Source organism: Sturnira hondurensis, unplaced genomic scaffold, assembly GCF_014824575.4.
Source record: "Sturnira hondurensis isolate 20B ecotype Veracruz unplaced genomic scaffold, ASM1482457v3 Scaffold0008723, whole genome shotgun sequence".
Taxonomy (NCBI): domain Eukaryota; kingdom Metazoa; phylum Chordata; class Mammalia; order Chiroptera; family Phyllostomidae; genus Sturnira; species Sturnira hondurensis.
In genome coordinates, this window is record NW_028081354.1 from 5,717,850 (window position 1) to 5,745,538 (window position 27,689).

The window sequence follows — 27,689 nt, forward strand, 5'->3', positions numbered from 1 at the left end:
CCTTGTCCACCCCCGCCTTCCTGCTGCCTCAGCCCTGAGAGCAGAAATCTAACTCTGGAGGAATCCAGATTCTGTCTGGGGTAGAGCCCCCCAAAACACCTTGGACTGGGGACAAGGAATGAGTCCTCAAGGCAAGGAGTGTCCACCTCGGGGTGGACAAAGGTCTACCTGTGATCCTGTCAGTCACTATGCTTCAGAAACAGGGGCACCCACCAGCCCACGCTGAGGGTCGCCAGGCCCCGAAGTGCGTCCAGAATGTTTCGAAAGGGACTTGACGAAGGGTGGAGGACCAGCCCTTCAGGGAAAGGTCTACATCCTCAGTGATAGGAAGAACCCCCCGGGGCCGGGGCCTCTGGGGGCAACACACATCTCCCTAATGGTAGACCCAGGGGAGAGTTGGGGGAGAGGGGAGGTTGCTGGGGCTATCTGACCACAACTGGCCAGAAGACGGGGTGGACAGTAACATTCAGGGCAGGCAAAGGCCCCAAGCCAGGCTGGGAAAAGAATATGGCCCCGAGAGAAACCTCCGGCTTCTCATCTGCTGCTATAGCCAGTCCCGCCAGGCACCAGCGCCGCGGCCCCCAGCCCTGCCGAAGCCTGCTACTGTGCCCAGTGGGAGCACCAGGAGTGCCTTCAGGCAGCGGGAACAGACACAGCACCAGGCCACTCCCTTTGGCGGAAAACCTCGGGAGAAGCGCAGCAAGCACGCAGGGAGGCACCCCTGCTCCCTCTGAGGCCATCCTATTCCATGTCTGGGATAACACGCACTTGAGCCAACAAGTTGTTTCAGAAGCACAATCTCTCCTAGCTAGATTTTCGGCAGCATTTTGTAACTTTCAGTAAACTATCTGACCTCACTGAGAAAAGTTCTCAAAAACAACAGATCAAAATATTTGTTAAAAACTGTTAAGTAAGGCTGGGGACAGACAGAGAGTACTGGTAGGAAGTATTTATGAATCGGGACTGGCGTGTTTAAAAGCCAACAGACCCAGTGGCAACACTTCTTCAACGCCCAAAGGAAGCCTGCGTGTGCAGTGTTTGCCCCACCTGCTCTTCACTGTGAGTGATGCCAAAAGAGGAAATGTTTCCCCCATGTGCCTCCTGCTGCTCATTCTGCTGAGTGTCAGAGCCACAACTCAGCTGCAGCTGCCTCGTCTTTCGTTTTGATGCTTTAATAAGGAAGTTCAGAGGAAAAAAACACCGTGAAAAATGGAAAAAATCAAGTGTCACCCACTCTTGCCCATCACTTCCTCCTGTGCCTCCAGGCCACGTGTCAGGACGGCCGGAACGAACGCACAGGTGCTGGTTTTTCTCATTTCTGTTTCACGTGAGAGTCTTGTGTTCCCCGTGGTCTCATCTTCGAAGGTCAAACAAGCCGGGCATTCTTGCTGTGACCGCTTCTTACCACACGGGATGCCCTTGGGTGCACAGCAGCTTCATTTTGTTGAATTATTTCCTCAGGATAAATCGCAGGAACAGGAGCTGAAGGGAGGGAGCATGTCTGTGTCCAGAGAGGCTTCTGAGGGCAGTGTCAGGACAGGGGCGGGCAGCAGGTCTGCAGACCACGGTGCCCGCAGGACACAGCCCTGCTTCCAGGGCTCGTGCTTGGAAACGAGCAGCCTGTCTTCACACGGCAGACACCACATGTCGCCTGGATCCTGTCCTGCCCCTCAGGGCTGTGTGGCATTCCCCAAGTCCCATGTTCTTGTTAGCAAGTCCACCTCCTCTTCTAGGGACCATGGAAGCACCTAGAACACACTCCCCTCTCCTTCACTTACCTGAGAAGAGAGCTATTGGGCCTACACGGGGTTTTGCCTCAAGCAGATGAGTTGGTTAACAGGTGTGGCAGGTAGCGTAATGGCCCCACAGAGAGAGCCACACATTAGTCCCCAGAACCTGTGGATGTGTCAGGTAACAGGGCACAGTGGGACAGAGGGGAATGGAGGTTGCCAGTCTGCCGACTCTAAGACAGGGAGGGTCTCCTGGAGTGTCCAAGGAGAGCCCAAGGTCATCACAGGGCGCTTCAGGCAGGAGGAGGTGGTAGAAGGCCAGGGCGACGCGGCGGCAGAGGGGCTCAGCCTGCTGTTGCTGGCTCAGGGGCCGCAGCAAGGGGCCGCGAGCCAAGGAACACGGGCAGGCTCAGAAGCTGGCAAAGGCGAGAAACGGCTTCTGCCCTCAGAGATTGTGGAAGGAACCAGTCCGCTGACACCTGATTTTAGTCCATGAGACCCATGTCGGACCTCTGAACTACGGAGCTGTAAGATAATCAATCTGTGCTGTTTTAACCACCCATTTTGTGATAAAGTTGTTATAGCAAATAACCAAATTACTTGGAAACAAAAGAAATCAGTGTCACCCACCGATTAAAAATAAAAATCAGGTAACTGGGGACGCACACTACCCTTCCTCAACCTGGGGTGAGAACCCAGGATGGTCCCCGATAAAGGGCAGCTTCATCAGGAGGCACCCTGCCTCGGGGTGCCAAGGGCAGAGGCAGATGGCTCGAGGGCAGGGCCCATGCAGGCCCGACAGCTAAGAGGAAGGTGGCATGGAAATAAGAGAGTCACACAACCGCTGCCTCCTGCCTTCCAATCTACCCTTGGGGACGCGGGGAAAACACACTGGGAGCGGATGGTTCCACGCTGCTGGGGTGTTAGGACCAGACCTGATCTCCACTCCCAGGTCACCAACCGGCGTGCAGCCGGCTGTGCGGTGGGCTTCCCTCAGCACTGGTCAGCTACGGGCAAGTTGAAAGCACTGCCTTCCAGAAGGGATCTTAACAGCAAAGAAGTAGTTGTGAACACTGTTTCTGGAGGTGATGGGGGGATCCGGAACCCAGTGCAGCAGCCCTGAGCAACCTCCACCCCACCCAGCTATGCACTAGCTGAGCGAGCTTCCTGCGTCATTCGGACGCTCTGGGTGCCTCTCCCATAAACAAGGATGATGCCACTGTGGTCCGTTTCTGTCCTCTGAGCGGAGGACTCAACGACTTGGAGCTCCCCAGAGCCTCCCCGGAGCCACAGGAGCACATGCTGTGTGTCAAACACTATCTTAAGTCAGTGACTCATCAGGCATCAAGTGACGAAGCTAAGAAAAGCCCTCCCTGAGCTCATCTCCCCTCAGTGGAGACAGACAACTACTAAAATTTCTAGAAATACCTCAGGCACTCACAGCTGGCTCCAGTAGTTGGCTCCCCTTTACAAATGTCAGTCCCTGCTGAGTGTTCCACCGCGTAGGAGTGAGCAGCCCTCGGGCCCAAGACAGGAGAGCGGGGAGCCAGAATTCAACCCGCCTTCCTTCCTTCTTGACGGGTGTGCACCTTTCTCGGCAAAGGTTCCACTCGTGCTGCTCCCACTGAGAAACAGCCCCATCCTGCAGACAGCAGGGCCAGCTGTGAAGGTGGGAGAGAGCTGCTGTCCCCCTAAATCCTGAGGCCTGAATCACCAGGCGATGGCAAGGCCCAGAGACAGCACCCCTCACCGGCAGCCCTGACCACCTCTGGCCGTTTTTCTGGGAGGACAGAGTAGAAGGTGCTGCATCTGTGCGCAGACCCAGCAGGCAGGCAGCTTCCTACGCAAGCTGTATTCCACAAGGTCTGACCAGATGTGCGGGGTCAAAGCTGGGCCGGCATCCATAAGGTGCTTAAGTTCCACCTCTGTGAGTGAATGGAATACTGAAGTGATCCAAACACAGGACAAGCACAGACATGCAGTACGGAGGGGCAGCTCCCCACCGAGCACCTCCCAGACCGAGAGCCACCCCCAACTCTCTAATGAGGTGGGCAGCTCGGTAGTGTTAGGTGGCCTCATGACCCTGTAGGTGGGGTCAGCAATGCCCTCTGGTGGAAGAGGCGACGTTGCTCCCCCTCCCTGCATCTAGGGTGCATCCTGCTACCAAGGCGGGAGCCAAAGCAGTGGGGCAAGCACCCACAGGCCTTGGACGTGGGCACTTTGACACGAGCAGGAGGATGGTGCTCAGGCCCCAGAACGAGCTCCCTCACTACAGAAGAGACACCCACCAGCACCTGAACCTTCTCTGAATCCATGGGCCCAGGGGGCTGTACAGAGCAAGGAGCAGAGCTCCCCCAGGAATCCCCCTCCATGACCTGTCCAGTGTCATGGTACATTACCATATTCGCCAAAACGCAGGGACTCCCACTGCTGCCACTCCACTAGGACGCTGATGGCACGCACGCCCACGTAGATGAGCAGCATACCCACGGTGGCATCCAGGAGGAAGTTGATGAGGTACCTGTGAAGACAGGGCACGGTGGCATGATCAGGAAGCACCACCAGGGAGCAAGAGCCCCTGAGTCAGGCCCTGTGTGCTTACCAGTGCCAAGGTCAGGGCTGATGACCCGACACTCTGTTCGGCCATGTTCAGGGTGAGTGGGGGGTGCAGGGGCAGAGGGCCTGCGATGTGCCTGTGCAAAAGGCTGCAGTGCTCACGTCTGTGAGCCTCAGTGAGGCATCGCCACACAGTGTGTGGATGCTCTTCAGGGGCTGGACAACTTACGGAGTGGCGCAGGATAACGAGAAAGAAACTTGGAAGGCCACAAGTGTTCCTGCCCAAAAACGACACGACACAAGACAGAGTGCCCAGAAGCAGCCACAGAAGTCAGCAGGGAGACAGAACTGATGAAAAGATCTGCTCCATGGTAGTTCATGCCCTGAAGGTCCCGCTCAGCGGCTGCACCACAGCTGCTCAGGGCGTGGCCTGGGCTTTTAGACCAAAGAGGGCAGAGCCGCACGGCCTTCCCTCATCCCTGTGCTTCCAAGCCTGCCATAGAGACAAGTGCCCGTCAGTATTTTTGGAGAGAGAGATTTACTTCCCTTGGAAAAGGCAGGATCACGGAGGAAGGGGAGGAGGAGAGGCAGAAGCGCATGGCCACCATGGCTGTGTATGCTTGTAAGGTGTTTCCACCCGACACACACCTCTTTCCTCACCAAGGAAAGGGCTCTGGCCCAATGCCCCCACTCCTGAGGGCCCTGTACCAGGATCTCGCTGGGACCCACTGACCACAGGCCCTAACTCTCCATACAGCAGGAGACAAGCAAACACTAGGTCAGTCTCTAGCCCTCTCAGATGCCACATGGCTCAGAAACTCCCCAGAATAGCTCCGGACACCACGGACCACCTGCGGTGCTTTCCGGATGCTGAGGCTTGAGGCATTTTATGCAGAGTCAGCCCCCACCCCATGGCCTGGGCTTGGACGAAAGGCATAGCCCTCGGATACCAGAGGGTGCACACTCTGCTCCGTGGGGTCAGGGACCTGGGGTGGCAAGGAAACCAGAGGGACAGCATTTTCTGCCTGCCCTTCCCCTTTGAAATCACAAGGGGTCGCTCTCAGACCAGAGATGGAAAAAACAGCAACTGCTTTCGGATAGTTTCTTCAAGAGCAAGGGCCGAGCTTTGGCCCCAGGCTATGCTGTGCTCAGACACTTACATCTAATTGGTTTCAAGTGGTTCTCACATTTGAGTCCCAACCTAACACACAGACAGGCGCACTTCAGTTTACTGAAGTGCTTTACAGATGTTGATTTTTTTTTTAAATTGAAGGCAAGATCTTCCACCAGCAAGATTACAGCTCACTTTATTGTGATACTCGCTTTGTGGTGGTGGTCTGGATGGAACCTGCAATACCTCAGGTATGCCAGCACCTGTGTTAGTTCACTCATTCCTCCACCAAATATTTATTTGAGTCTACAGTGTGCTGGGGCCTGGGGATAAAGAGAGAATGCTCTGTACTCTGAACCAAACAGCCCAGTATCATAGGGGCCCAGGAGCCAGATTGGCTGAGTTCAAATCCCAGCTTCATCACTTGTTAGCTGTGAGCTATATAATGTCTCTGTGCCTCAGTTCCCCAACTACAAATGAAGATAATCCACCCATCAGTATTGCAGGGCTGTTTGAGGATCAAATGACTCAATAAATGTAGACAGCACCTGTCACACAGGAAGCAAGCACTATACAATTGTGTTCTTAGAATCACGGACCCTCAGAGTCACTGAACCCTGGATGTCAAAAAGCTCAGCTCACACCCAAAGCAGTGTTCCCAGCACAGGGGCCCCTGAGGCCACAGGAAGCAGCTCATCCCCCTCTGTCTGCAAGTTTCTCCTCTTCTAGGTCTGCAGACTCCCAAGATGCCCCAGGTCCAACACAACCCTTACTCTATCTGTAGAAAGTCACAGAGCAAAGCAGTGGTGGGGCTGGAACAGACTGCAGTCCGCACCTGCCCTTCCCCAAGGAACAGGACCCCTCACAACGCCAAGCGATGCCTGTTCTCCTCCTCCTCCCCGCCACCCTCCCGTAGCAGTGCCTGAACCTGCTGCTGGAGCTCTCGTGTCTTTCCAAAGTTTTAATGGCAATATCCTCCAAGTGAACTACTAACATCTTCACTGGGAAGTGCCCCCGCTGTTTTCAATGGCACCGTACTCATCATCTGATGAAACTTTCGGAGTGATCCGGAAGGCCTGGCAGGGCACAAAGGACAGAGGAGGAAACAGGCTCAAAGAAGCTAGGCCACCTTCCCACAGTGTGGCCTCTTGGTCACCAGCCCAGGTTTACCTGGAACCTTTCTTCTCCAGGCCCAGCACTCACGACCTGTCAACAGCTCCTCCTCCATCCTGGCCATGCTGCAGTGGGTCAATGTCCTGCTCAATGCTGTATCATTTATATCTCCCTCTCTTTCTTTAGATATTAATTATTTATTTTTAGAGAGAGGAGAAGGGAGGAAGAGACAGAAAGAAACATCGATAGGTTGCCTCTTGCATGTCTCCAAGCGGGGACCTGGCCTGCAACCTAGGTATATACCTGACTGGGAATCGAAGTAGTGACCTTTTCGTTTGCAGGATGACACCAAACCCACTGAGCCACACCAGCCAGGGCCGTAACCATCTTCCTTCTGTGGATGCAAGAAGCTTGATGTAGCCAAGGCTACACCAGGAACTAGGCTTTCTCACCCCAGCGCTTCTGGGGTGTAGAGCTGGCTCTCAGACTATCTCGGCCAGTGACATCAAGATGATTCACCAGATGACATGAGCTTGCTGCTGGGTTCAAGGACTAGAAGGACAAGGCACTTTCTAACCATCTCCCCTGTGAGACCATCACCCTTCTGGTCCCTTCTTTGGGGTTGGACACAAACATTCAAACAGATCACAATCTATCCAGGTCTTACTTAAGAGGAGACCCTGGGGAGGGAGACCTCACAACTTCCTACTTAAGTCTAGACCTAGACAAAATCTCAAAACTGTACCCTGTCACCCAAAAACAGAAGCTTAGAATCTTCCAGTCCAAGTGATCTTAAATATATGAGAGACCTCTTGGCAAGGGACTCGCCAGCCCTCTGCCCCACTCTCCTACAGGGGCAGGACAGGGCAAGGCTGGAGGGCATTTCAGGAGGAGGGAAGTGGACAAAGGCACAGGGGCAGGAGATAGTGGGCAGTCTGAGAGCCACCAGGAGCAGCCCACTGTGGCTGAAGTGCCGAGTCTGAGCCAGGAAGGTGGAAGATGGGGGCAGAGTAAGGCAGGTGGGCCTCCTCTTCCACTCCGCCTGCTAAGCTAGGCGAGGTTTGGGGGCTGTTGGCAGGGGGCACCGCATATCATGGCCCAGCTGGGGTTTCAGGCAGGTTGGTCTGGGGGCCGTGTCGAAGGCACACTGCCCTGACAGAGTGGAACAACTCCCGGTCTTCAGGTCAAGAAGTCAATGACAGTCAATAATGGCTCTGATCCTGAGTGGCTGACACCACAGAGAAGTCCCACGTGTCTGCTCCAGCAGAGACAGACACTCCTTCAGGGCATTATGCTGCCCGGCCAGCAGCTGCTTTGAAGCTGGAGACATAAGGGTACTAGCAAACCAAGAAACAGAGCTCTGACTGGCTGGCAGGAAGCCAGTGCACAGGGCCACTGTCACCAGGTGTCTGAGCTCAGAGGCAGCACACACAGGATGGTTTCTCGGAGGAGCGCAGAGGCCAAAGGCAAGCCGCCCCACCCCCGAGCCCAGGAACAGGGCCTCGGCAGAGAGCCCGGCCGGCCTGCATCTTCGCCGGAGGAGCGGGGTATTTGTGCTCAGACTGTAACCACTTACAAGGAACAAGGGTCCTCTTCGGTGAGGTCTGCTAGGTACACATTTGCAAAGTGGATGAACAGCATTCCTATGGCTTGTTTGGAAGTGTCTAAAAACCTGTACAAAACAGAATCAGCACTTGTGAGCACGCCGACAGGAGGGCAATACTCAATTTGGGGAAAACGTTACATGTGAAGTAGAAAAAAGCCACTGGGAAACCCCAACTTCCAGTTACCAGCCACCTCTCCCCCAGGCATCAGTAATGCTGTATTTCGCCATGTGTAATGTACACACACATTTCTGACCCAAACTTTCAGGAAAAAATCTTCCGTTTTAATTTTTTTGTTCAATTTTTATTTATTTATATTTAAATACTTGTTTTTTGTATTATAAAGAAATTTTAACATTTATTTTTGAACATATTATGGTACAAGAAATTTTATGTAACAAATAATTACAAAACACATGAACAGACACAAAGTATTTCAGGTACTACCCATGTATAATGTGCATCCTTATTTTTCCCTCAAAAATTTGGGCAAAAAAGTGCAGACTATACATGGCAAAATACAGGTAATTCAGGCTTGGCATTTCAGCTACCTTTCAAAACCTTCAATAACTTGCATTAAAGTCCCTAAAAGACCACTGATTAATAACATAAAGCATGGGCAAAAGTACGTTTACAGTTGTTCATACGGAGCACAGTACAATAATAATAACAACACAAGAATAAACTCTGTTTTGCCTATTCACAACTGTAAACCTACTTTTGCCCCACCCCATATGTTTAAACACACTAAATAAATATGTTTCACGTGTTCATTTCTTTGTTACTTCAAAATGAAATGCTTGGTCCCAGCTCTGGGATGGAGTCCGAGGCGCCTCTGGTTTACACTCACGGCCGAGCTGAGGAAGCGATGCGCTGAGCTCACGAGACCTGCACAGACGCAGGGCAGAGGGAGGCCCGAACCCCTGTGCGCTGCTGACATGCAACAGTGGGCCGGACTGGGGGCGGCAGCCTTTTGCTGTTAAGGGTCAGAGGGGAAATGTTTCGGGCTTTGTGGACCACTGTTCTCTGTAGCAATTACTCAGCTCTGCCTGCCTCTGAGCCTGAAGCAGCCGCAGATGCCACCAGCCCTGCACACTGGCTGTATAAAAACACAGAGAGTCAGGCCGGCCTGAGCTAGTGAGCACTCATCTGCCAAACCCTGGGCTAGATGACGGGAGTTTCAAAAAGGAAACAAAATAAGATCGTTAGTGTTTGGGACACCCTGTGTCATTTCCTCCACCCGTGCCCATCCGCATCACAGGAACATGGTGACAATGTGGGGCCTTCAGTTTCTCCTCTGCTCCGAATGCCTGGAGACAACCTGTGGTTTGTGGCTGAGGAACTCAGAACTGTGGTCATGTCTCCCGGGCCCCAGGCTGAGCACCCAGAGCTGGGCAGGGCCACTGAAGGGGGTGATGAAAGGGCCCACAGGCAGGGGACATCAACCATGGGGTCTCAGGACCAGAACAGACCTGAGAGATAATCCAGACCACCCCTGTGATCGAGGCTTGAAAATCGGTTCCTAAATTCATGGCAAAGTAGGGAGTCACCAAGGGCAGCGTGTGTGAAACACAGCCTGCCCCAACTGTATGTTCTCCCCAGGTTCCCCCTGGCCCAAGCTCGAAACCCATATTTGGGAGAAACTGATTAGGGAAAAGTAAAAAGAGAACTATGAACATCTAGAAATAACACACTGAAGATCAATCAAGTATGTACTTAACATTTTTAGAGAGGCCTTTGTCACGGGGGTGTTATCAGAAGTTCTGTCTGGAGACATGGCTACCCTGTTAGGGCAGGTGCCAGCCTAAGGCAGCCCCGGACAGACGGCTTCTTGTGCACATCATGCTGTCCCGGAGACCTGCCTGTCTCCTTGCAAGTGACTCCCTTAGTTTTGGGAGATTCGTGTATAGAAACGACGTCTGAAGGAAGGAACCTGCTACCCTAGAGTCCTCCTGGGAACAAAACCGATGAGTTTTGGGGAGAGGAGCACTGACATGGTGTATCTGACTACTCTCCAAAGTTAGATTATTTCTGCACACGCATGCGGACTACAGAACCCGAGGCGTTAACATCATCTCACAGAGCCGTAACTAAAGGAGCCTGCAGCACTGTGCGATCTTCCATCTTCTAAAATCAAACAGCAGGGTGATGGCAGAATAAAGGTAGGGCTCAACGTTTACCTGAGGAATATAAATTCTTCTGTACAATACATGGTGAAAAACATTCTAGGGATGAGTTAATATTGAAGGCCTACCATATCTTCCATGGACGTCTTTCATGCTTTGGTTCTCTGAAGCGTTTGACTGAAAGAAAAGACAGACATTCAGTAGCTTTCCACAGTGATAATAAAGCAAAATGCATATACCAAGTTGGGTTTACAACGTCAGGTGAAGGTGCTTGCTCTCTGACAAGGTACAATAACACAGGAAGGTCCCAGAGGCTCTCTCCTGCTGCTGACCAGAACAGACGCTTCAGAACCGGACACTTAGGAAGAATGACTCCCCACATTGTGTGTAAAACTGCACTTTCTTCTCTCTGTGACAAGGCTCTCTCAGGTAGGGACTGGAAACCACGAGGAGGGATGCAGCTGCTTCTCACTTCAGGACATGCTCTGCCCAACAACTAATCCACCCACCCACCTGACGGCTCACTGGGTGCTGCTCCCAGCCCAGCTCTGAAGAGACACGGGCAGGAGGGCAGGTACATAACCACATGCGTGGCAAGTGCCAGAGAAGAGGTGAGTCTGAGGCGGAGTGAGGGATGACCAGCCTGCTTGCCTGGAAGAAGGGTGCCAGCCAGGAAAGGCTTCACTGATGAGGTGGATGCTGAGGTGGACCAGGGAGGGGAGAGAGCTGCAGTCCGGCAGAGCACACAACCTGAGCTCATAGGCACAGCCACACAATGTGGCAGAGTGTGTCTGGCATAAGCTGACTTGGCTTTGATACAACAGGTAACAAGGAGACAGACTGAGCAGAGGCTACATGAGGGAGAGTCTTGAGTGCCAGGGGAAGGGGTCCAGACTGAATCCTGCCGGGAAAAGAGGACAAAAGGTGCGAAGCAGAGTCAGAGGCACGGCGTGAACTGTGTTTTAGAAAACTGGCTCTAAATCGGGTTCCCGGGGGTGAAGAGGACTGAGAGGGGACGCCAGCTGTGCCTCAGCGCCAGGCAGTGGTGCTCCCAGGGGTAGAGCAGCCAGCAGGCTGGGTGCTCACTCAGCAACAGCTTGACCGACCTCGGAGGCAAAGGACCCCCCAGACTGACACCTTCGCCTCGGGCCTGCAGACACATCCACTGGAACAGAGGGAAACAAAAGGCTTCTAAGTGTCCTGTCTCCCACTGATGCTCCAGGCAGACTGTTTCCACAAGGATTCTGTCTACTAAAACAAACATGGGAAGTGTGCACGTGTGATGTTTTCCCACACCAAAGTACGGAGGAAGCAGCAGACAGGGATGAAAGCCCAGGGAGGATGCCACGTTCCCACCAGTGACAAGAGTCAACTCTGGCAGAGTCCCGAGCTGCCAAAGTGCGTGTGCGAGGAGGAGCAGGCAGATAGGGAGGGAGAAAACAGCACCCACATTAACAAACCCTGCTTCTCTAAGTGAACACAGGCAGTCCGCATTCTGCAAAGCAAGGCTGTCTGCACATAGAAATGAAGTCAGTCTGGTGTTTAGAGAGATATTTTGATAGAAACCAAAATGCAAGTGGAATTGTAAGATGGTGTCATTCTGTTGACATATCACACATGCAAAACATCAACCACGCTGAAGAATCTGGAATTGAGGCCAAGAGGTTCTGCTCGCACAAATGGCTCTCCAGGCAGGAGGCCTCCTTCCCATGAGCACCCACGTCTCTCTGAGCGGCTGAGGTCTCAGGAAGGAGATGTGGAGGATGCTGGGCCGGGATAAAACCATGTGGAAGGAAAGCCCCCAGCCAGGGCTGGAACTCTGTCACCCCACTGGTTGTTCTGCCGCAGGGGAATCTGCCCCCATCAGTATAAAACAAAAGACATCAAAACATGTCCCAAGGAGAAGTCCCCCCTCGCTTAAGGGATACATGCTGAAGTGTCAGAATGGCTACTACAATTTACTGTCAAATGGCATACAAGAAAAATTATATAAGCTATGATTATATATAACACACATATAAATGGCATAATTATAATACATCATATTTTAGCACTTACATTAATATGATATATACTGTATAAAGAGAAGCAAATGTGGTGTCAGAGGTCAAATCGTGTCTCCCCTCCTAAGTCATACGTTGAAGTCCTAGCCCCCAGTGCCTCGGAATGTGACTGTATTTGGAGGCAGCGCCTTAAAAGACGTAAGTAAGGTAAGACGTGGTCATACAGGTCTCCTTGCTAAGAAATGCGGACACTCACAGAGACTGCAGGGTAGCCATGCGAGCACAGTGAGAAGGCCGCCTTCTGCAGGCCAGAGAGAGAGGAGGCCTTAGAAGGAACCAGACCCGCAACACCTTTTGGGACACCCTTGACCTGGGACTTCCAGCTGCCAGAACTGTGAGAAAGTAAGTTTGCAGTTTAAGCCATCCATTTTGTGGTATTTTGTTATGGTAGTTTTAGCAAAGTAATAAATGTGGCAACAATAATTGGTGAACCTAAACCAAGAATACTTGCATATTCTTTAAATTACTAGACTATTTTGTAAGTGTAATACTTTTTACGATAAAATGCTAGGAGGAAAACATTCTAGAAGAACGCACTAGTGCGGCCATCGGGGGTCGTCTGGCAACATCTATCAAAACTGTACAAGCACAGGCCCCTTTAACCTGCCAGGTGTGCACGCCACAGGTGTTACCGCAACTTGTGCTGAGATGTGCAGGGATTTTCACCATCATGTTGCCGTAACAAAAAACCCAGAGAGAAACCAATGCTTGTCAACACACGTCACGGCACAGCCCAACACGAGGTGGTCACTAAAAACCAGGTGGCTCTGTGTGGGTTAGTATGGAAAGATTTCCGAGTTGCACTCACTGCAGAGTGACATGCCTACCGTGAGTCTGTTCATGTCCATTTTAACGGCATATATTTATGCTGGGACCATGCACGCTTCCCCCCCCCCCCGAAGGATACGTGAGCATCATTAAGGGCTACCTTTGATGAAAGGAATGATCAACCCAGGGAGTAGACTTTTTATGTCATTGTGAATGGTTTAAAACATTCTTCCACATCCACACTGCTTTTATTTCAAAAATTCAAAACTAAAAGACAAACCTGTGTCAGAGACTTGCACTAACCCAGCAGAGTGGGACACGGGAGAAGCAGGGTGACCCCCAGGCGGGCTCTGGACAAGTAACGGGAAGGAAGGCGCGTGTGTGCCGCTCGGGCGTGGGGAGCAGCGCCAGACACGGAACCCAGGCTGGATTCCGACTCTGCTCAAGAGCAGAAATGTGGCTCCTGCCATCTACCACCCCCTTTCCCTAGAATATGTCAGTCTGAAAATCTTTTGTTTTTAATTAAATGAAAAGGAAACATTGAAAGAGCTCCTCTACATCTAACGTGGCAGGAGGAAAACCCCAGAAAAACCCATTTGTCAGTCTAGTCATGTTTTCTCATTGAAGGGCCTGCCGTCTGACAGGCCTGCCTGGCTGGAGATGAAACACAGACTCCTAACCTTCCTCACATTCTGTTGGGGGGCGGGGACACAGAGTGTGTCAGACTGTGACAAGTGACACTAAGGCAGGAGAGAGGAGGGCTGGGAAGTGGGGTTTGCCATTGTAGATGGGGGGCTGTGGATGAGGAGGTCCGGAAGGGGAACAAAGACCTGGAGAAGAGAAGGGGTGTGTGGGTCAGGAAGCCGGGTCTCCCGGAGGCCCAGGGCGAGGGCTCCCCCCTCTGCCTGCCGTGACCTGGGGGAGGCGGCAGGATGGCTGTGGCCCACAGCCACACAAGCTCACTGCAGCTGCTGTGCTGGAGTAGTGCCGGTGGAAACAGCGAGGCCAGTTAGAGACCACCAAACGAACCCAGGGCAGAAGGACAGGGGGCTGGCGGGGGTCGATCCGGTTGTATCCTGAACGCAGCACTGACGGGGCTCACCGACAGCGTGGCTGTGAGAGAAAGAGAACAGCCAGGAAAAGCTACTCCAGAGGTGGGAAGGCGCACTGTCCCCCTGCATTTCTTTTGTTTTGGTGGCGGTGGTGGCACTAGGGTGGAGTCGAACTGGGGAGACACAGACGTCTCTGCAGGTAAGAGACAGAACTGCTGGCGGGGGCGCCAGGCCACAAAGGGAAAGGCTCAGAGCGCGGCTGGGGCCGAGCCTCAGACGGCTGCGACTGACGGTGCTCCTACAGGACGGAGAGAACTCAGAGGGAGCGAGAGGCCAAACAAAGCGCAATCCGTCCTCTCTGACATTCACTTCTACAACCCGTCCCCCCAAGTGGGAGGCTGGTGGAGGAAGCAGCAGGCACAGCACAAATGCAGTCAGAGGGACACCAGAGGGGGTCCTGAGGCTGACGGGGGAGTGCCTGAAAGGGCCCTGATGGGAAAGGAGGCGGGATAAAGAGTGGGGACAGGAAAGGGGGCCCGTGGGGGTGGCGTGCAGCACACAGCTCGTTTCACTCCTTAACGACACCAGGCACCATCGCCTCCACTCGGAGCAGGCTGACTACATGCAGACATGTCCTGAAGGCAGGCATGGGGTCCCCTTCAAGAGTGGTGTGGTCAAAAGCCAGGCAGACACGGCCTACCAGGCTGGCATCAGGATCAAACGGGGCAAACAAGTGAAGAGGCAAGCACAGAACCTGTGCTCAGGCCAGCACACCACGCCCCGCGTCCCTGTCCTGGACCGTTTCCCTTTCCTCTGCATCCACTCTACCCAGTCCAGGGCTGAGACCCCATCCCAGTCTCTGGTCTCTAAGAAGCTGTGGCCTTGGGTCTGTCAGCTGCAACCTGATTCTCCACCGGTTCCTGTCATACCCACAGGTGGCTGGGGGTAAGCGGGGCTGGAAGGCTAATATAATGGGCGTGGAACAAGGTTCAGAATGGATGCAGGCTGAGAAGCCCCCAAGCCCCCCACAAGCCTAGATGGGGGGCTGGGGAAAGCAGCAGCACAACTACTGAGAACTATCTTGTGTATCAATTGCAGGCTGGCTTCATCTTAATGCCGAATAGTCTGCCTAGGCCAGGGAGATGGGCAGGACTTTGACCCATGATGTAACTGGTAGGCAGGTCCCCCAGTTACAGAGCCTGCAGCAGAGCCTGGAGAGGAGACAGCTTGCTCCAGGCCCCGGGGCCACACCTGCCAGGACTAACTATATCAGCCCAGAAAGGCGGGAACCGCGGGAGTGCTGGCAGGCATCACGGATTGTGGGAGGAGTCGGAGATGAGGTTAGTTAGGGAGGGGATTCCAAGCTGTGATTTAAATCTTTTTTTAAAAAATATTTTTTTTATTTATCTTTAGAAGGGAAGGGAAGGAGAGAGGGAGAGAAATATCAATGTATGGTTGCCTCTGCCAAGGACACACAATGTATCGTGTGTCCCCTGCAGGGAACTGGCCTGCAACCCAGGCATGTGCCCTGACTGGGAACCAAGCTGTGATTTAAACAAAAAGGTGGGCCATCAAGTGTGGCAGGACCTTGTGGGGCCATGTGGGTAAAGAAGGGGTGCAAGGACTCTAACCCACCGGCCATGAGGAGGTGCCCTGCGGTTTTGGATTAAGAACCGGAGATGGAGGCGGCGACACAGCTGATGGTGCTGGGAACCGAGGGAGGCCTGCCAGCCCGGCGAGGACGGTTACTGGGGGAACCGGGAGACGTGAGAGTCACATTTCTGTTTTGTTTTGTTTTGTTTCTTCTGGAAGGTGGTACTTCTGACTGGAGTGCTCTGAGACTGGCCTCACTGGGCAAAGGGGTGGCGGGGGTGGAGGGTGGGGGGTGGGACAGGACTGTGTCTATTTGTGGGTGTTCAAAGGAAGTGGGACTTAATGACAATTTTCCACCATTACTCTAAAGCTGTACAACTTTTAACTAAATAATTCCTTACCTTTTTACCAAACTCTGGCATGGAGAGTCACAGTTTTTATTGGCAGTGAGGAAAAAAAGAACTAGAACAAAAGACCCACAGGGGCTGTTTCACTAGGAAGGTCCTAGGATCCCAACCCTGCTCTCCTCCTGCCCCCCCCCACCCCCCCGCCCAGCACCCTCCACCCCGGCTCTGAGTGAACATATGAAGTGCGTAAAATTCAGAGAGTACATTCTTTTGTTTAGTGTTTGCATGGTGTATATATATATATATATATATATATATATATATATATCTTTTTCAATCTCTTTCCCTCTAACTTTACATTAAAGGTAGTTCTATTGTAAGCAGCATATAGGTGAGCTTTTACTCCCAAAACCTGATTGGCAATTATGGTGGGTTGAATGGTGGTCCCCAAAAAGGTATGTCCGAATCCTGGCCCACAACACCTGTGAAGGTCACCTTATTTGGAAAAGTCTTTGCAGATATAACTGAGATGAAGACCTTGAGAAGAGATCAACCTGGATTAGCTAGGTGAGCCCCAAACCTAAATACAAATATCCCATGAGACAGAGAGGACAGGATGAGACACGGGGGAAGGAGGGGTCCTTGTGATGACAGGAACACTGGACCAGGACAGCCACAAGCCAGGGAGCGCCTGAAGGGCACGGATGGGGAGAGGCAAAACTCCCCGCTGAGCTGCTGGAGGGAGTGTGGCCCTGCCCACCCCTTCACTCTGGCTCCTGGGCTTCCAGAACTGAGAGTCAGTTTGTTGTGTTAAAGCCAAGACAGGATTCTGTTATGCCATCCCTAGTGAACTAATATGGCACCCTTAGTAAATTTAGTAATATGGCATATTTTTCTTTAAAAAAAAGTTAAAGGAGTATAAAAACATACTAGGTACGATGTCTCCCTCTCATCTGAAATCCCAGCCCCTGTTTCCCTTCTCAGGGCCAGCCACTGTGACGGCGATCTCGTGCACCCTTCCAAACACAGGGAAGGTGAGCACAGAATGGAGGGATGCTCCCTGAAGGAGAGCTGGGTGGTCGCACAGTTCACACAGTCGGACCCTTGCTGCTCTCACTGAAACTACCTCCGGAGTTTAACCTACTCTACACATGGCTGTCTCTTTTACCAGGGGCTACAGAGTGTCCCACGGCACGGCTGTGCCACCTCTGAGTCACTCTACAAGCACTGCTGCAGTGACCGTCCTGGCTATGCACCGCCTCCGCCTGTGTGGGTACAGTCCTAGCAGCAGGCTTGCTGCATCAGCTATGACAGCTGATTCTGTCACACTGCTCTCCTCAGAAGCTGCAGCATTTCCCCACATTCTTGCCAGCACACAGTGTTGGCGAACCTTCTCGCCTGGACGACTCGATCCTTCAGAAGGCTGTCTGAGCATGGCCATGCCACCTACTGGCTCAGGTGGGGTTGGCAAGGCTCCCACCTGCCCTCCTCTTTGGCACACGCCCTTGGCCCCTCCTGCTCTGTCCCTCAGCTCACACCCCTCCCTGAGGGTACCAGGGCACAGTGCTCACTTCTCTAGAAGTTTCGTGCTACTTGTGCCATACAACAGGAGGCGATTACGGATCATCTAATTCCACCCGTCTGTTTCACACCAGCAGCCGTACCACTAACTAACTGCTCATGTGACGCTGTCGCTTGGTTTTGCGCTCACGTCCCTGGGTCGGCTTCTAGAGGCGGGGACCAGGCACCTACTTCACAGTCCTCAGAGCCTCGCCTGGCTGGGGCTCCCCACCAACTGAACACGTGGTGCGGGAGAGCTGGGATTTTACTCGGGGTGTTTCCTTTTATGTCACAAGGAAGAAGACATTTAAAAAGGTGGTGTTCAAAGTCAAATCATAGGCCTTGGAAGGGAAATAATATTTCCTCATAGCACCTGCAGTCCTATCTAGGAACTGAGTCAAAAAGGCACCACTCTTTTGAAATTAAACCACACAACTGAGGAGAGCAGTCTGGTCGGCAGTGGGTGCAGCCTGACACAAGCAGAGTTACGAGGAATGAGACTGAAGAAGCTCCTAACTATCAGGGGAAGAGGGAAAGGCTTGCAGCTGAACTGAGACAGGGCAAGCTGGGATTCTGCAGACTTAGTTACCAGGTGGCGACAGTCCCTTGAGCCCCTCCTCTTCTGATGGCATTTCCCAAACCAGCACAATTCGACTGGGGTGGGAAAATCACCCCCTGCTGAGGATAAAGTACAGGAAGAGGCTCGTGAGCCCAGCAGGGCTCTTGGCAGAGAGCTCCCTTTGTCATGAAAATCCACCAAGACAATTACATTACAATGTGAAGTGTGAGATGTTTGTATTGTTACATCTAAAGTGTAATCTTAAAGCAGGAAGCAGATTAGAGACATACAGTAGGCACTTCAGCGTCTCAAAGAGTGATAGAACAGCCTTTGTTGGTGTGGCTTGGTTGGAGGGTTGTCCCCCACACCGAAAGGTCGTGGTTTCAATTTCAGGTCATGGCACATACCTAGGAAGTGGGTTTGGTCCCCAGGTGGGCTGCATATGAAAGGCAACCAATCGATGTTTCTCCCTGCCCCCAGGATCAATAAACTTATTTTTAAAAATTAAACAAAAAATGTGACACAACAGATGTGGCACCACCTTGGACGGCCGTGCCTCACAGGCTATGGGAAATCAGAGTCTCAAGCTCTTTCCTGGGACCATGAAACCAAGGGTCTCTGTGTGAGGTGTCATGAGCCTCAAGAACGGGAGCCGCTTTCTCACCTCTCAGGGTCAGGCTGCTTGAGACCATCAGCTCAGGCCAGACGTCTGTATGCTTTCTCATTTGTCCCTGGAGAAGATGCTCTCCTGCCAATAACCAGGGGCCTTGTGCCCGGTGACACGCTGCTGACCTGGACTCCGCCCCTGCCAGCCTCACTTCTCGAGCTGTGCCACAGGCCAGTGCCTCCTGCAACACAGGCTTCCCGCTGAGGATGGCAAAACTCACTGGGCCCAGGGCAAGTAGGTCCCTCCCCAGCTCAACAGCAAAGCGGCTGCAAAGCGGCTGCCAGTGGCGCCAGCTGGGCATCGGCTCCTAAACCAGGCAGCTTGGACTCTGAGTCAGGGCCAGAAGGGTCCTTGAGGATCCATCCCACTTGGTGGGAAGGGTGGCAAACTGGTGAGGGAAGAAGTGACTTGTTCAGGATCCCCAGTGGAGCTGTGACGAAATCGAGTCACCTGGGACAGGCCTCTTTCTACTAGGCACAGGCTTGACCAGTGACCTTAAACCACGCCTTGCTGGTTTTGTGAGCCCAGGACCTCAATCCCAATGGGCAGAAACTATCCTGGGGGCTGAGCAAATCCACCCTGACAGCTGGAAGCAGCAAGCAAAGGAAAACCCGGAAATATTTCTGCACTTTCCCTAAGTATAAATGATCATCCCTACAGCCAAGCCCCATCCCGTCAGAAGCCCCAGAGGTACCCAGTTTTTTTAAAGCAGAGAAAAAGTCTCAGAAGACACCAAGGCAGCCTGCCGTTGCCTCCCCTGCACCCACCCTCCAAACTCTTCCTTACTGAGGGAATCCTCTTAGGTAGCCTTCAGACCACAGTTCCAGTGCCCCCCCAACCCCCACAGCTGGGTGTGGCCATGAGAATTTTAACCTCAGGTTGGGCCACTTTTCAAGGAGACATTAAGAGCCAGGGGATTCTTATGGCGAGGAACTAACGGCAGGCAAGCTGGAGGGCATCTGAAACCGAGTCCCTGCTTTACCAAAAAGTTTATTATTTAAGTCATTTCACTCTTTGTGTTTAAGTTTCCTCAGCTGTCTACCTCATCGGGTCAACGTGGGGAGAAAGACAGCGGCAGCTGTGGCCGCCATCACCGCCACTGCTGGCACTTATTACAGGGGCTTTACACCATCACTCAGTCTCTGCGAGATGGCCCCGAAAGGTGTCATCCTCTCTTTCTAGATAAGGTCAGAGGCTTTACAAGAGGCCGAAAAGGGCACAACCCAGACCTGCATCTACGTCTGTCGGATCCCAAAGCCCGCCTGCCCCTCCGCCACCTTGAGAAGCCTACAACAGCAATGGCTGTGTGTGGGGGCATTCCACAAGGGCGGGAAGGGCCCATCTCCGCCTCAATGGGCCTCGTGACTCGTCTTCTCTCAGAGCCCCGCAAGCTGGGGCTGGAAAGCACTGGGCACGGCAGGCCTTTCTTAAATGCCCACCTCCCCTTCCTTTTCAAGTTGGCAGGTGCCCTGGCCTGGCCGCTTCCATTTTAGTGCTGCCCCCACATCGCCCCTTTGGCTTCGGACACCCTACAATTCCTTCTCTTGCATGCCTCTTAGGCATCCTTCCAGTTTTAGTTAGATGGCTCTAAGACTTACCTCCTTTGTAACAGCTCAGCATCCCTCCCTCCCCTAGGCTCCCTAAAGTCCCCTGTGTTATTTTGGGATTACCACTTCAAATGTAATACTTAAGATTTGTCTGTCTCTCCCACCAGGTGATTAGTTACAGAGGCAGACAGAAATGAAGCAGACACTTACTTAGTAACTTGAACAAATAAAGCGGAACACGCTAGAAGAACACACAAATCAAGGGAGGCAACAGCTTAGTGCTTCCAGTGTGAGCTCTAGGTTCAAGAGCTCACTTTAGCACTTAACTGTGGGACCATGGAAAGTTGCTTAACCTCTCTGACCTGTGCCCTGCCCCCCTATAAAATGGAAGAAATTACAGGATCCACATCATAGGAGCATTAATAAAACAATATTCAGAGTGCTTAAAACCATGCTCTGTACTGGCAGAGACTGTCCACAATTTACAAGCAGCAGCAGCGGTACTAATGCTAGAGGGAGAGAAAACCCCCAGGCACCCGGCCTGGCTGTGGGCAGCAACAGAGCACTCATCTGCTCACCATTCGTGAGCCCAGGACTTCCCTAAGGTCCTTCTTTTTCAACTATAAACCACTGTACATTTGACAAGAGAAAGAGGAAAGTTATCTAAAATGCCACCACTGAATACAACCAAGGCCATCGGTTGTTCTAGCACTGTGGTTCTGGCTTTACATCTCCTGGCCTGCACTTACAGGTGGGCCCAGAACAAAGCTGTGTCCACCTGTGCTCTCTGCTCCCTAGCCTGCCAGCCTCCATCTGTAGCGAGGTCAGAATTCAGCTAAGGCAGTCCCTCCATGTGACACCATGGAGCCTCACTAACCATGTAACCACTGGCGGAAGACCAGGAGGTGCTTAAGGGGCCTTCGCGCCTTTGCGGCACTCTCCTGCGCTGCTCCTCCTTCCCTCTGCTGCAGGCCTCCCAGGCCTTTGCCCCGGCCCTCCCTGGGACCTGGCCCTCCCTGGGACCTGTCCGCAGGCTCGGGACACTGTGCTGCAGGCCTGCATCTCTCTCAAACCCCAACAACCTTCCAAACCTACCGGTCTGCATCCTGCTCCCTTCCACTGTCACCCTGGTATTTAACCAACTATCACTCAGAACAGTGACCCCTGGTGGCTTTACACACTCAAAATCAAGACATTTTAATGGAGGAATTTGGGCGCGAGCAAAGTTCTGCAGGAAAAGCTATCTTTGAAGAGGGACCTTTTAAACAAACCCTCAAAAATCAAATCCGTGGGTGATCTCCATCACTCTTTTGATCACATGACTCACATTTATCCTAGGCAGAGAGAAGGCTGAGTCAGTTGGGTCCAGTGAGAATCCAGGCTGTATTTGCTCAATACAATCAAAAGCATTTTATTTGAGCAGAAACAACTATGTGACCGGGAAGTGCAGAACTGCAGGCCCCAGCTGAAGTAAACCTGAACGGACTGTGAATTTCACTCACACCTCAAGCCCCACTCCTAGCCATTGCCTGGGGCAGGGAAGCCATAGGAACAAACTTCGTAAGTCGCCTGCAAATGACTTCCACAAAACGTCCTATTCAGAGTTATACCATGCTTTACTGAATATGAAACAAGATTATCGTTCCTTTGTCCATCTGTCATCCATCCATCCATCCATCCATCCCCCACACAGTTGTTGGTGGAGATATTAAAATACAAATAAGCCCTGGCTGGTGTGGCTCAGTGGACTGAGTGCCAGCCTGTGAATCAAAGGGTTACCGGTTCAATTCCCAGTCAGGGCACATGCCTGGGTTGCAGGCCAAGTTGCCAGTAGGGCGTGCATGAGAAGCAACCACACATTAATGTTTCTCTTCCTCTCTTCCCTCCCCCTTCCTTCCCCTCTCTAAAAATAAATAAAAATAAAGTCTGAAAGAAAAATCAAATAAAACTGTCCCCCTTTACTCCACTTGAAACTCCAATATGTAAAATTTGCAAGTCAAACTTTACACTTGAGATCTGTGCATTTTACTTTATGTAAGTGGTACCTCCGTAAAAAATTTTAAAAACAACAAAATAAACACAAATCCCACCCATGCCTTTCTACAGCAGTTAGAGTAAAATGCAGACTCCTTCTCGTGGCCAAGGTATCACAGGACAGGTCTGTGTCTGCTCCTCTGACCTCATCCCCTGTGGCTCCTGCTACACTTTCTGTCTGGAACACTCTCCTCCTCCCAGCTCCCCAGGTGGCAGTGCCTCCTCTTCATTCTCGTCTCAGCTCCCAGGTCACTTCCTCGGGGGCCTCCAGGGCCCACCTCACCCAGGGTGTGCACAGCCTGCCTTTCCCTGTTTTCTTTTCTTCACCCCTAGGCCCTCTCTCATCTCAGAAAATCTTATGTGTTTTCTTAACTACTGTCTTTTTTTTCCCCCACTAGAAAGCTCTGTAAGACAAAGTGTTGAGAACCACCCTGCCTGGTTTCAGAAGCTGCAACCCCCCATGGCTAAGGCTGAGTAAAGAGACCTTGGGACCATCAGCCACTGAAGGAGACAAAGCTTATCTTCCTGCCAGGGGCACCGCCTCTGCCCCATCTTACTTCACCCTGCTTGGCCCTGGGTGGATGACTGGTTAGCCAATGACAGGTAAGATTCCTTAAGAAAGGGACGACCTAAGACAAGCATGATCATGATGGGGCCCTCAGGGAAGGACTTGAGGGGCTACAGAAAAAGGAAGTGATAGACCCTCACCCCTCGGCTTTGACATAGCCTAAGTCCTTATTCTGTCTGCCAGAAATCTCCCAATCTCTTGGCTGCCTTAGTTCCCCTGCCCAACTTAAGCCTGAAACAATGCTGGAGAGCAGCGCTGCCCTGGGCAGGGAAAGGGCAGGTTCCCTGGGTGATCAGGCCTAAGCAAGAATACATACACTCCTGTGAAATCTGATTTGCTAAGAATGCCGTAGATTTTTTTATAACGGTCCAAGCATGAAATGAGTTTGTTTCCCAAAGTTTCAAAGCCCTTTAGCTAACTGACCCTGACTCAGAGTAAGTCCTCATAGTTCTTTGTACATTATCTACTGTTTGATCATTACTGCCTGACAATGACTGATGAGCTTTAACCTATATTCCTGAGCAAACTGAACCCAATACAAGCCACTGAGGAATAGGCTCAGGGCCCTGCTCTCAGGTAAGAGAGTACCTGGCTCCTAATAAGTAGCTAAGCAGTATTTGTTGACCAAAGGAATTCATTCAGTCTGTCATTTAAAATGTATTAATTGAGTACTGCGAAAATATTTATTTTTAATTCAATAAGTTCCATGAACTTGCATAACGGATTCTCCGAGGAGCTCAGTCTGCAAACCATTATTCCTGCAACAGGACTAAAATTGCTTAGCTTTCTCTGGTTTTGGACCAGAGGACCAAATCTGCCAGAGGACAACTTCCCCAAACCCTTCTTCCTCTTAGCTAACCACAAGGCAGGGTGAACTGGCCCATCCAAGTCTCCCCACCTTACCGTATCTGGCCAGAGATGCAAGAACCAGACAATCTGGGTTTGTAGTCAAAGTGCTCAAAAACATTTTTTTTTGGTAAACACTTGGCTATTTGGGGGATAGATGGAGCCAAGGTTTTAAGTTAGCCAACTTTAATCCTCCTGTGTGGATGTTCTACCAAAGGCTGAGAGAGAAACAAGAAAAGCTAAATTGTCTAGTAAATACATATGCTTAGCTCTCTGAACAAGGGACCGCAGCCTTCCAGGGGGGCAGTCTCGGAGCCATCTGCCACCAATGGTGTCAGTGTGGGCGAGGGAGCACTGCCACTGTGACTGCTCCATGGGGACGTCTGACGGGAAGACGTACAAATAGCTGACAAACACACAAGACTTGCAACCTCAATAATGTCCATTTAAAATGCAAATTAATCATTATTCTTGCCCAGATGAGCAAGCTTTTGGTGAGGATATTAGGAAACGGGAACCCTTAAAATGCTGGTGGAAAAGTAAATGGCACAATCCTGGGGAAACTGGCAAAGTAATTTTGTGACCCTAGTCACTACAGCCACCAGGTAAAGGGGGGCATTAAACTAGTGTTGGGGTGGTCATGGTGAACAAAGCCTTCTGGGACCCAGGGATGCAGGAGGAAGAGATGTTATAGATGCTGCTGAGTGGAAGGTGGGACAAACGAGGCCTCCAGGATGCAGAGTTCGGCTTAAGAACCAGAAGGAGCTAGAGACCCATAAGAATTCCTAATGAGGGCTTCACTGTTGGGGGTGAATCCTTCCTGAATACTGATGGAGGCCCCAGGTGTGCATGGGCTGTACTGGGAGGACCCCACCCTGCGAGCCAGTGTCCTGAGCAACTGGGGACGCTCTCGGTCCACGGAACTCGGAGATACGCTGCATCTGCTCCTGTGCTGTATCACCACTGCACTGCGAGTCCATGTTCCCCGGTCAAGAAAATTTAGGAATTTCATATAATCTCAGAGTGGGCAAAAATGTGTGTGTGCGGTTCTTTCTTTCCTTATTAATGTACAGATGACCTGAAAAGTTGCAGCAGATATTTTGGCAACATTATGATTTTAAATGTTTATACACTGTGACCCTAACACTCTACCTCTAGGATTTTCTTCTACCATTTCATAAAAATGCCCAGAGTCTGTGTAAAAGAATGCATTGTTGTACTGTATGTAACAGTGGAAGATTTCAAAACCACCTAACTGTCCATCAGTGGGAAAAGGATTAAATGTGAATTATTACGTAATGGAACTCAACTGTTAAAAACTGAAGTAGAGCTGGTACACCTGCCACAGGTGAATTTTGTGATATGAAATTATACTGTTGGGAACTGCCCTGCCTGGTTTCAGAAGCTGTAAGGCCCCCAAAGGCTAAGGCTGAGTGAGTAACCTTGAGACCTAAGCCACTGAGGAGACAAAGCTTATCTCCCTGGCAGGGGCATCGCCTCTGCTCCTTTTCCTTCACCCTGCCTGGCCCCCAATGCTTGATTGGTTAGCCAATGATGGGTAAGATTCTTCAAGGGAGGGATGACCTAAGACAGGCACGATCATGGGCGTCCCCAGGAAAGGACTTGGGGGGCTATAGAAAAACGGAGTGATGGACCCTCACCTCTCGGCTCTGACAAAGCCTGAGTCCTCATTCTGTCTGAGAGAAATCTCCTAATCTCTTGGCTGCCTTACTTCCCCTGCTTGACTTAAGCCTGAAACAATGCTGGAGGTGGATGCAGCCCTGTGCTGGAAAGGGCGGGTTCCCTGGGGTGATCAGGCCTAAGAAAGAATGCATAAAATCTAAGAAACCTATTTTGCTAATACCCTCAATTTAAATGATAGGGGTCCAAGCAGGAAATGAGTTTGTTCCCCAAAGTTTTATGTCCTTTAACTATCTGACCCTGACTCACAATAAGCCCTCAGAGTTCTTTGAATGTTACCTGTTGTTTAATCATTTCTGCCTGACAATGACTGATGAGCTTTATGAATATACCCTGTATTCCTGTGCAAATTAAACCCAAGAAAAGCCTGTCAAGGAAAGCGTTGGGTGCTCTCTTCTTGAGACAGTGGCTGAGGCGCTCTGAGGCTTGCTTCTCTCTGAGAGAGAAGCCGCGCCGTCCCTTTTCCTCCATGGGACTCAGTAGTCCGTGTGAATCTGTCTTGTGTCTCATCCATAACGCCGCAGACACTGCAGGCCAGTTCCTGCATCATACACCTCAATACAGGTATTTAGAAAGTGAGGCAGGACTTCTGCCAAAGACGGAGGTGTAGGTAGACACACTGTGCCTCCTCGCACAACCATAAGGAGGACAGCAACAAATTTAAAGACAAAAAAATAACCAGACCTGCCAGAAAATCAAACTGTATGGAAGACCGACAACCAGAGAGTTAAAAAAGAAATATTCACCCAGACCAGTAGGAGGGGTGGAGACAGGCAGCCGGGGTGGAGAGGACTCGCAGCAAAGTGGTGGCTGGAGAACTGGGGCTGCTGAGGTGGTGGCTGGAGGACCAGGCAAGGCGGTGGGTGGTGGAGCAGGTGGTCCCATGTGTGCGGTTTGTGTGCGGATCAACTAGGTACAACTGGGGAGCAAGACAGACTGTGCAACCCAGGATTCTAGTGCCAGAAAATAAAAGCCTCAAAACCTCTGACTGAAAAAACCTGTGGAGGTTGTGGTGGTAGAAGAAACTCCCAGCCACACAGGAAAGTTCATTGGAGAGACCCTCGGGGTCCTAGAACGTATACAAACCTGACCACCTACCTGAGAATCAGCACCAGAAGGGCCCAAATTGATGGTGATAGCAGAGGGAGTGACTGAAAGCCAGCTAAGAGCTGAGCAAGCAGCATTGTTCCTTCTGGGACCCCCCCCCCCCACACACACAGCACAGCACAGCACAGCTATGTAGGCTGCCCCACCCTGGTGAATACTTAAGGATCCACCCCTTACTATGTAAACAGGTACGCTGAGACAGAAAAAAATGGCCAAAATGAAAGAACAAATCAAAGCTCCAGAAATAATACAACTAAGTGATGGAGAGAAAGCCAACCTATCAGATGCACAGTTCAAAACACTGGTAATCAGGATGCTCACAGAAATGATTCAAGTATGGTTGCAAAATTGAAGAAAAAGTGAAGGCTATAAAAAGTGAAATAAAGGAAAATGTACAGGGAACCAAAAGTGAAGGGAAGGAAACCGGGACTCAGATTAATGATTTGGAACAAAAGGAAGAAATAAACATTCAACCAGAAGAGAATGAAGAAACAAGAATTCAAAAAATGAAGAGAGGCTTAGGAACCTCCAGGAGAACTTTAAACATTCCAACAGCCGAATCATAGGGGTGCCAGAAACGAAGAGGAAGAGCAAGAAATTGAAAACATAATGGAGAAATTCCCCAATATCACAAAGAAAATAAACTTCCAGGAAGTCCGGGAAGCTCAGAGTCGCAAAGAAGTTGGACCCAAAGAAGCACATACCAAGGAACATTATCATTAAGATACCCAAGATTAAAGAGAGGGAGAGAATCTTAAAAACAGCAAGAGAAAGGAGGCAGTCACCTACAAAGGAGTACCCATCAGACTGTCAGCTGATTTGTCAAAAGAGACCTTACAGGCAAGAAGGGCCTGGAAAGAAGTATTCCAAGTCATGAAAGGCAAGGACCTACATCCAAGATTGCTCTACCCAGCAAAGCTATTATTTAGAATGAAAGGGCAGATAAAGTGCTTCCCAGATGAGGTCAAATTCAAGGAGTTCATCATCACTAAGCCATTATTATATGAAATGTTAAAGGTTTTATCTAAGGAAAGAAC

General features: G+C 51.3%; 1 protein-coding gene across 2 annotated transcripts in view; it reads right to left on the bottom strand.

The window, feature by feature from the left end:
• Window positions 1–27,689, bottom strand: part of STIMATE (STIM activating enhancer) — a 54,438-nt gene that overhangs the window by 9,861 nt on the left and 16,888 nt on the right. For both annotated transcript variants that reach the window (XR_005067844.1, XM_037055777.1), the window contains exons 2-4: window positions 10,369–10,417; window positions 8,087–8,182; window positions 4,130–4,251 (exon numbers count right to left, since the gene is read on the bottom strand). Coding sequence is in view for 1 of the 2 variants with exons in the window: in XM_037055777.1 (XP_036911672.1) it covers window positions 4,130–4,251; window positions 8,087–8,182; window positions 10,369–10,417 (267 nt within the window). In the remaining variant the exon portion in view is untranslated. The remainder of the gene's footprint in view (window positions 1–4,129; window positions 4,252–8,086; window positions 8,183–10,368; window positions 10,418–27,689) is intronic.